Below are 10,312 nucleotides of genomic sequence, written 5' to 3'. Positions count from 1 at the left end.
GATCGACTCGCTCGATAACACGGACACTTTTAAGAGTTTTTGAGATCGAAAACACACAATATTACGTTACAACGAAGAATAAAACAAATGACTAAGATGAGAATGGAGAGGGCGTTGATCCATGCTTGATGAAAATGTTGCGCGACGACCCCGGAGCCCGCGCGTATCGATAGGAAACTTCAGAGACAGTAAATATACCGCTTTCTTTCTCTTTCTCTTTTCATCTCGGTCTCTCCGTCACAACTTGATTGGACCAACGCGACACTTGTTGCCAGACGCTCACTTATATATACCGACTATTTTTTTGTTTCGCCTTTCGCAGAGTTGCTGGTAACGATATCACTACCAGTTTCTTCCGTACGGCGTATCGTGATGAAATTTTCTCGTTTTTTTCGTTCCTCGTCATTTTATTTGTGTCGCCAAACGCGCAGTATGCCAGAAAAAATGTATGAAAAATATATATATTTCCATGACGTTTTAACGTTCGTATATTCGTAAAAACGGTAAATATGAAATGTGAATTTCTTGCGAGTGTGTTGAGGGGAAAATAAACATAAAATAATCAAATAAAAAAACCATTTAATACGAATAATCGAACGGTCGGGTTCGATCACGCGTGTAAAAAGCTACAAGTTTTATGGTTAACTCGGTAATTCGGTCAGCGTTCGAAAACGGCTTTAAAAATATTCATGTGCACTAAAAGCATTCAATCTCCGTCGGGTCTGAATTACTGCGTTCGAAAAGCTCCCATCACGTGTGTGAAGAATTGCTCGAAAAATCAGCATATCGCCAGGCGTTTTAACATTATTATCTTGCGCGCGTTAAAGGGAACGGAAAATTGAAAGAATTTGCGTTTTTTTAAGTCATGTTTACTGTATTTTAAGAAAGGACACCGGGCACAAAGCACTCTGCCACGGGAGCAAGCGCGTTTTGGTTCCTTCTGGCCTAGTGGCCTCAAAATAACTAGGAGCACCCACAATATCTATGCTACTGAATAAGTTATAAATATTCTCGGTGTTTACAGAGGCTCTAAATAAAACGGTGAGTTAACACTGTTACGTTTGTAGCCGTTATTCACATTGAATCATTCGAGAATAAGCCTCCGCATCCGTGTTAGTCGCAAAGCCGTAAAAAATCAATACAACCTGCTGCGTCATAATAATAGCAACATTAATAATTTTTAAATGGAATCGTATTAATTTTTTAATCGACAGATAAAAAATCCCTCTGACGACTCGGGGACTAAATCGCGGTGAGGAATGTATGCGCGCTCGGTCGCATTATCGCGAGTTACCATGAGATTAGGACTTTTCGGTTTCTGATAATGTGTTGCGACGATAGGATTTAATCGGCGGGGGATCAGCAGCTATTTCGTTTCTCCACTAAATTCATATCGGGCGAGGACATCGAGTGTGTCGTTATTTACCGAAACTCGTGACATTTATCTCAGCCGGCGGACGAGACAACGAGAAAATAGAAGAGACAAATTGAAATTAGTTCAATGCCTTCTTCACGCTTTTTCCACTCATTTTCATAGCGTCAATAACAATTGTTTTTGGAGAAGAGAGTGACCGCGAGTGTGTGCCTCCGCTTCTTATCAACCGCGCTCTCCCAAAACCAACGGAATACTGACATCGAACACACACGCATCATACTTTTCCAAATACAAACATGGAGTGCGACGACGTCGAAGAATTGACCGATGTCAAAGACATCTCGATCGCACGCAGCCAGCACTCCGGATCCCCCAACTCTGGCAAGTTCCGCATACTTATTTCATCCTTTTAAGCCGTCGATCTTTTCAATTTTGAGAATCATCCGAATTTTTAATTCGTTGGAAGAATCCACTGCAAAATTTCAACAAGTACTAATACAAATTAAGAATAAATGGGAGGCAAATTCGTCATCGATAAGGCCACGAACCGATCGCTCATGTCAAACTCGTTTGCTGTGTGCACTAATCCGCACTCGATTCTGCTTAAGCTTCTTAATATTCGTCTGTCAATATTGAGCTTGATAGTGAAAAAAGTAGACACGGAGGAGAAGAAAATGAAAATTTCGAACGTCTCGGAGAGTACGCGCATAAACAGACGACATTTCGCGCTCTTGGACGTATGCAAACGAGGATATTCTTCGGCATAATGGGTCTGCAATACGTAGAAGAAGAAACTTTTAAGAAACAAGTAGCCGTGCGAGGCTCGTTCGCTCCATCCCTGTATCTCTTTTGCGCGATCGAGTGGTCGTTGCGGCACTTCTTTTAAAACGAGTGCTGAAACGCCGGCAAAACGAGCGCGTTGCTACTAGTCAAAAAATTATTATTCCCCGCATTGTTTGCTCTCTGCAACCAATTCACCCGAGGTCCTTTCCATGCGCATACATTCACGCTCAAAAGTAAATATCGCACGAGGACTTTTGGTACGATATATACCAAAATAAAAATCTTGCATTTATCGACGAATTGTGTTTGCACGAATATCTTCTTTGTTTCGTAACTTGTTGCAATCGGTTAAGCCCGCGGATAAACAACTTTTTTCGAGTCTAGTCTGAGCCATGAAAATATTTTTTCAACTCACTCGCGCAGCAGTCACGATTTTTAGCACGCGAGACACTAGTTCCTAGTTCCATCTGAGCGACGCGCAGCAACGGTCGCGCGAAAATGTTGCGACGCTCGCCGCCTGCTGGCGAAACTCGAAAACGTATAGGGCGCGTAGATGCCCGAAGCAGCTTTCAAGGTGTACATAGTTCGATAGCCAAGTGCCCTAGAAATAAAAATAGGATGCGGCTCTCTTTCTGAGCGAACATTATCGTTAATGATCACAGTAAACAAATATATGGTTACGATATTTTACTAAAATTTCATAATTCCTCGTGATTTTGGAGTTTTTATATTTTTTTGTTTTATTGCGTACGTCCCTGCTTGAATACATCTTCAGAGATTTCGCGCAGAAACGCGCGAATCGTGGCAACACTGTAAACAGCCAGCTGTCTGAGACGAGCGCAGCGTCCTAAAGTACAGCGGTAACCATGGCTGGTCTCACGCGACAGCGTTGCAATGTCGCGAACCTTGAAATTCTCCCGCCCAAATTCTCATACGATTTTTATCACAATTCACAATAATTTTTTTCTCAAAAACCAGAGGATAGATCGAGAACAAATAGTTCTCGAGTTATTTCGATACAGATTTTTTGTTTGACGATTACCACGTGTGTTCAGATGGAGAAACGGTAGAACTTTAACTTGCGATATCTGTAAAGCTTTAACGGTACAAATACTTTTGCAAACTTCACAGCGCCAACGAAATGAACGAAAAAAACATTTGTAATTCACCAATTTTTTACTTCACGAAGTGTCGATGCGAATTGCGAATTGGACGGGACACGAAATTGGAGAATTACTCGAATTATTGGAGGGTTTTTATTAGACCATCGATTCGAAATTTTGTTTTATTTTTGTTAACTTGGTAGACGTCCCCTGTTTTACCACTTCCTGTTGGATTCTTAAGTAAGACTGTACAGCGAAAAAATGCTCGCGTCTACAGTCTTTTATGGAAAAAAAACAGTATTGGTTTGTTCCGTTACATCGAATCGAATCTTCCATCCAATGTATTTCGTGGCTATTGGTCAACAAAATAGTGTGAATGTAAGTTTATTATTTGAGTTGGGCCACATTACGTGCGAGCGTATGTACGCCGATTGAAATGTAAAACATTCCATTGTATACAAGATGCAGGAATACATTTCCCAATCGTCGTGGCACCGGCAGACGACTCATTATTCGCTATGAATTATCGTTTTCGGCTCGTCATTATCCCAACTTGGCGGACGACCCGGAGGTGAACTTTTCATAAGTAAAACAGGCTCGACATTAACGCTACTAGGTCGGAAATAGCGACATAATTCGTTAAACGTTTGGTTGAAGCTAAAATCGCCATTTTTTTCTAAAAAAAAAACGAAGCGGCCACAAATTTTTCCATTTTTGTAAAGCAAGCGATCACACTTTATTGAATAAATCGATCGTAACACGTTTCGCGCGCATGACAAATTAAAGATTGCTCCTTAACGGGCGCATGGAGGAATTCGTTTGACGATCCAGCTATCGTATAGTTGTTAACGGAGCTGCTTGGTACTGAGGTCAAGTGCAGATAACCCGGACAAACAGACGGCGACTCGCAGCTAAGAGAAAACGGATAGGAGACTCGCACCGCCAACCCATTTGGCGTTCACTTCCATTTTCCATACCCGAGTTTCCACTCGGACCGCGTTCATTTCGTTATAAAAAAAAAAACGTTTCGGCTGTCAAGTTTTTCGTATTCGTCTTGCCCGGAGCTCCCAATCACGTTTACGGATTCCTTGGGCGCGAGGCTCTACTTATTCTCTGATAACGCAGCTCCGCGGACGCGAGAACCCCGCGGCGTTCGCTACCTCGCGGCGAAACTCCGTACTTCGGTAGTGAACTCAACGAGGCTCCTTCCGACGGATTTAAATTCCCCTGCCGGATGTAAAAATGACAATTCCCCCCCGCATGCAGCAACGTTTACCAAACTTTTTCAAATTGTTCTTTACTTTTTTCTAATCGCACAAAAAATTCTAAAGAAACAATACAAAAGACCACGGAAGATACAAGTTTTTGTGATAATCGAAATTGAACTTTGTTCCATCAGGTTTTATCGCTATCCTCGAAACGGATCTCGATAAGGAAACGCCGATTAAAAAGATTACAACGATTTAATTCGATAGCAGAGAACTTTGACGCTATTTTCGAAGTTTGCAAGTTCCTTTTCTTCTCCAAATTACAGTTCGTCGGTTATTTTTAGATCTCGCATCGATGAGGAACTATTTTTCTATGAGCATCCGCCGAGAATCGATTAGGAGCGAGAACAAAAGCGAGAATTTCCATTTTTCATAACAAAACCAAAAAAGCTTGGAGGGTCGGAATACAATGATTTTTATACTGTTGGACGGGATTTCCGATGGTGCAACAAAAAACTGAGATCCGACGAAATGAATGCTCAAAAAGTGGAAGCACATCAATTTATTAAATACCGCCATTAGGATTCAACAAATCCATTTAGTCAGAGTCTTGAGAAAAACAGTTTTTAATCGTTCCTCGAAATGCAGCACTATGCCAAGATAATGAAATTTATTTTTCTAATAACGCGACTAAAATGTTGCGTAAAAAAAAAAGGATCGACGACGTCGTGAGTTTTGGTTTGCGCGAAACGTGACCGAAGCAATTAAGCAGCCAATGTTTACCGACCGACCGAAACGATACGAGACGAGTTTAGTTATTACTCCTTTTTTTCCGATCGGTTCCTTGGCTTTTTTTACACTCAACATTTTTTAACGCGTTGAAGATTGACGATTAAAAAAAATTGAAGCAACGCGAGCTCCGTGTCGCTAATTTTCTAACCAATTACACGGTCTTCTCACGATAACCGAGAACATCAATAATTTTGATAGACTGCGATGATGAAAATATTCGATGAAAAATTTGAGCAGTAAATTTTCGTCTCGTTTTTCGTTATCTCATGGTGTGTGTCAGCAGTTAAGGGGAAAAATAATGCTGTACACGCGATTTTCTCGTTAAAGTTGACGGAAAAACTGCGCTCGCGGTTCGTGACGCGTGTCGACGAAATTTTTTGACCAATGACGTCATCCGACAGAATAATAACCACGGGTGCGCTTCGAAAGGCAATTTTGATTGATTTTAAACCCTGTTTTCAACGTATTTTCTTACAAATGTGAACTTGACCCAAAATTTCAATATTTTATCCCCGAGAGTATTTATTTAGAAAAAAAAGCAAAACATCGGCAAGGTCTCGCTGACATTCTGCACGCATCTCCCGAGACGTTTAATTATAGAATCTTCGAATTGTCCCTGAGCAGGCCATTGCTCGAGACCGAGAAAATTTTGCAGTTGCGAGCGCAGCATCCGAGCGAAAAAAAAACGTCCATTTGCCAGAACCGAAAACGAAAAATGCTCTTGAATCATGGAAATTTATTTTTTCCCCAGCGTTCCAGCGTTGAGAAATACCGACAAAGAAAGAACCGTCAAATGAGATTATGACTAAAAAGTAAAAAGTCACGTTCGATTGTCAATTATACGCGTGCCTTACGTGACGAATTGCGAGTGTATCAAGCTTCGCGATATTAAGTCACATAAAAAATACAAAAAATGAGTCATTCAGCAAGAAGGAGAATATGACACAGGGGGTTGAAAGAGTGAGAAAGAGTGCTTGCATCGACTGTGACACATCGATGGTTATCACCACAGTTTAGTACGTACAACAATGGACGAATTATTTGTTTGTTGTTGTTTCGAAGTTGAGTAAACAGAAAGCCGTAGTTCGAAGAGCCGATTAAAATCGACCTTGGCAGTGAGCCAGGGCGATAAGCTCCCGCAGCTGGGACCTAACGGGCCCGAGTGGAAGTGATAAATCAAACGTCGAAGCTAATAAATGAGAAAAAACAAATAGTGTATCCTCTATTCGGAGATTAGTTTTGTCGTCTGGAAAAATTGACCGAGGCTCCTGTTTTATGCGACGAGCAAACGCCGCACGGGTGCGTATCGACTTTGGAAAAACATGCGAGTTATTTAGTGACGAGTCGTTAATGCGATAGGAGAAAAACGAGAGAGAAAAAAAATGAATCAGCTCGTCGAGCGCTTCGTATCCGAGGCAAAGTAAACGTAAATCTGTATAGGATGATTCGTCGAGTCGTTCTTATGCCAAGGCTCCTGAGTCCTTTATCCCCACCCGGAGATTTAACGCAACGGTTTTCGAGATATACGCGACGCCCTGACCCCCTCCGAGTCGCCTAAAACTCCCCCACTCTTGCTCGACTGCCGTGTTTACTGCACGTCAAACCGTTGCCTGTTGCGTACTGCGCTCTGATCTTACGAAGTAAAGCACTCCCAAACCCGGCGAGATTAGATTATCGTTGAAGCTTCGATCCCCCTCCTCGAGCCCCCACCCCTCGGATTATCTTTTCTTCCCTCGTTCAAAACTGAAACTCCTTGAACCTCGTGGTTTAGTATCCTCCGGGTTGCTCGAACGTCGCGTATCATCGGCGAATCCACGCTCAATCAAGATTATTCAAGCGTTTCCTGTTCACCGGAATTAACGCGTTGACGCGGATAACGCGCCCAGTGGCCCCGGGGCAACCGGACTCGCACGCCCGTCGATAAAGCAGGAATCTCGAATTCGGTCTTTTTTTTTTAATCACGAAAATCCTTCCGGAAACGCTTGAAAATGCCTGGGAAATTGTGTGTGTCCTCGTAAACGTTATTTTCGTTCTTACAAAGTGACTTCTTCATCTCTTCTAACAAAACAACATTCCAAAACTCGCAGTTTATTCTGAGCTCGATAATGCGATTCGACGATCAACTCTTCACGATCCTTGGTGAGTTTCCAATAATTTCGGACATCATTTCGTTCGATCTACAAATGAATATTGACAAGAGATTTTTTTTCAACGCTGCGAGGAATCGGTGGAATTTTTCTTCAAGCTTTATTTTTAAACCATTCGGTCACAGTGTGAGAGTGAAAAAAATTTTGCACAAAATTGAAGAAGATCGAAACTGCATTTAACTTGGACGTCTCAATCGTTTTTCTTTTTTGTGAGGAAATAGTCTGTAATTGTCATTATGATTATTATTACATATTCCGAGTCACCATCTCTCGCACGTGACACACAGCTCGAATCTCATGAATTACAAATTGGCACAGTGGAGTGTTGTACATAAAGGCAAGGCTACTTCAAATATTATTTAAAAATATAAAAGCCTGTTGTTGAATTTGAAATGAGCTATCTTGTGGAAATAGCAGGAAAGAAAGGGAGGGATGAATAAAAAAATCTTACAACGAGGCTCGAGCCGATGGTTTTTATCGTAACCTTGTCGAATGCGTGTTCTATCCACTGTGTAATATTTAACATATTGCTCTGCCTAAGTGATCTCGAAACTTACATAAATTATGCTCGCGGTTATGTAAAGAAAAGGAATTTTTTACCCCCCTCGAGGAGCGCTTGGGAATTGGTCGGAAATTCTTTTCTCTTTCGAATAACTTTTTCATTCGCTTGTCCATTTTTCTTTCATCATCGAATGACTTTATTGACGAACTCTTAATTTTCCTTTCTTCGCCGTCTCAATTATCGCGATGAGTAAAATTAATTTATATTTTATTTTATTCCCTCGATCGAACGAAAATTATGCTCATGCAAAATCACTCAACTTATTTACGACAAAATACTAAATGATTCATCGCGATTCGCCAACTTGCGAGACTGCAATATTTATATCGCACGACGGAGCAGCTGCTGGTCTCGCTTGATTTTTCCAAGGATATACGAGAAAAAAAAACGCGTTTTCAAGAATTATGCATCTTCGAATAATTCCTTTCAAAAGATTTTACCGTATTTCGAATATTTTATTCCCGCATGAAAAATAGGAATCAATAAAAACCGTTGAATATTTCCATCCGATCGATCATTCGCAATGATTTTATTGTCTCCGCGGGACGATTCAATCGCGGCGAGAGGCGAGAAAACGGTAGAGAATACAACACGACTTTTTCCACACACGCGCCAATTTCACGCTCCCGTCCCATCTGCTCCCACGACCTCGCTCGTTCTTGCAATAAAAACGAACGAGCTGATTATCGCTCGTCAATTTAATACTTTTATTATTTCTTTTTTATTCAAATCGAGAGAGAGGGAGGGAGGAATAATATTCGCTTCTCGTGTTTCCGCATATTTTCCATGAAATGCACCGATGTTATTGAAACGACACGAGTGCAACGGTATAATTAAGGGGTTCCCACAATAATGGTTGGGTTGACAAGGAACGATCTTTTCGTTGTCATTGAACTTTCCTTTTGCAATTTTTCCAACAAAACCAATCTGTCAAAGTATATTTTCACTCCGGAGCAAAGGGAGATCGCGCGCGCGCGCGAGGAGCTTCGTTTCTTGATGTCTGAGATTAGCGAAACTTCCCCTCGGACCCTCAAATTATCCGGAGGGGCTCCCCGGGCCTCGTGTCAGTGGAGTTGCAACGGCGCGCTGTTTTTTCTCTCGTTGGATAAAATGAGTTATGAATCACTTATATACAACCGTCATCATTGTCCGTCAGCAGGAACAAGAGCGTTCGCACGAGAGCTCGCTCGTATTTATCGCAAAACTGACTCACTGCGTTGTCGCATTTGCAACTCTCTTTCTTCTGTTCTCAAGCTATTTCTCTTTCTCTCTTCTATTCGAGAGTTGAAACGCTTTGTTTGACCTGACTGTGAGTATAGGAACGTCGTCGATCTCGCAACGGCGTGATCCGTATTCCAGGAATTCAACATTCCAACCCCAAAAACAGAATTAATTGGCATCGCGCATATCGCTCGGCGGCTCGATCGGAAAGCCTCAAGTGGCGATCTCAAGGACTTCATTTCCGCTCGGCGTGCATGCCTCCATCTGTACCGAAATAATGGGCTTCCGTTCAACGTATACGCAGCTTCGTTAGCCAACGACTCTCGTTATTCGCTAACGAGACAACCTTTTAGGTAAACCTACATGACTCGCTACGAGCTGGATCAACGATAATTTCGTTGTCGAAGAATCCGGAGCAATTGATATACAAGCTCGCCAGCCCCGCGGCGAACCTCTTTTCATCCTGGATTCAACGCTGCCCCCTCCTCTGTTGCTCCGCGCGTCATCACCGAAATTCTAGCATCCAGCACCGAGTCCTGTGGTATTTTCACCGGTAATCGGCAACGTGATTTTTCCAGAGAATAACAAACGGTCGCGCCATCGGAGCCCCACAGAGCTTGCCAAAAGTAAATATTGGGATCGTCCTTGCTCCGCGTGCGTAACACACTCGATCGATTCGGGACGAGCCGCAAACCAGTTTTGCATTTGGCCAAAGCCTCCGGGCCATCGGACATCATTCAATTCCCCTCAAATCTTTCGTCCACACGAGTCCGAAATACTCGTCATTAAGTCACGTAGCTTTATTATATTTTCGGAGAGTGATCATTGCGGAAAAAAACGAGGTAACTGGTATTCCCGTAATCAACCAGTTGACCATGAATCCCGCAATGTTATAATATCCGCGAATAAATCGGTGGTGGGGTTAATTTCGAGGATTCGGTGGCGCACGAAGGCGATGGAACACACCAGGATCTTCTACTTTCCATTCTGCGTCTCGTTGGAGGTCAACCTCATGCAGGAGCCTGATTCAGGATATGCGAGGGAGTTTCGTTCGTTTTCCACAGCCGAATAATGTCGCGTTTAGTTGCAAGGCTCGAATCCACGCAAGTCGGGATGTATAC

General features: G+C 42.4%; 1 protein-coding gene across 4 annotated transcripts in view; it reads left to right on the top strand.

Moving 5' to 3' along the window:
* Positions 1 to 342: 342 nt before the first annotated feature.
* The window catches only part of Hnf4 (Hepatocyte nuclear factor 4), a 29,039-nt gene continuing 19,069 nt past the window's right edge, over positions 343 to 10,312 (top strand). The window contains exons 1-2 of one of the 4 annotated variants that reach the window (XM_043422399.1): positions 343 to 1,041; positions 1,215 to 1,756. In XM_043422399.1, coding sequence (XP_043278334.1) covers positions 1,672 to 1,756 — 85 coding nt within the window. In that variant the 5' untranslated portion in view covers positions 343 to 1,041; positions 1,215 to 1,671. Of the gene's footprint in view, positions 1,757 to 6,921; positions 7,401 to 7,682; positions 7,746 to 10,312 lie in introns of those variants that run through there. The other 3 variants (XM_043422400.1, XM_043422402.1, XM_043422401.1) reach the window with 3 other exon arrangements.

Source organism: Venturia canescens, chromosome 6 (genome assembly GCF_019457755.1).
Source record: "Venturia canescens isolate UGA chromosome 6, ASM1945775v1, whole genome shotgun sequence".
Classification (NCBI taxonomy): domain Eukaryota; kingdom Metazoa; phylum Arthropoda; class Insecta; order Hymenoptera; family Ichneumonidae; genus Venturia; species Venturia canescens.
The sequence above is the reverse complement of the archived record's forward strand: the minus strand, read 5'-3'. Positions and strand labels throughout refer to the sequence as shown.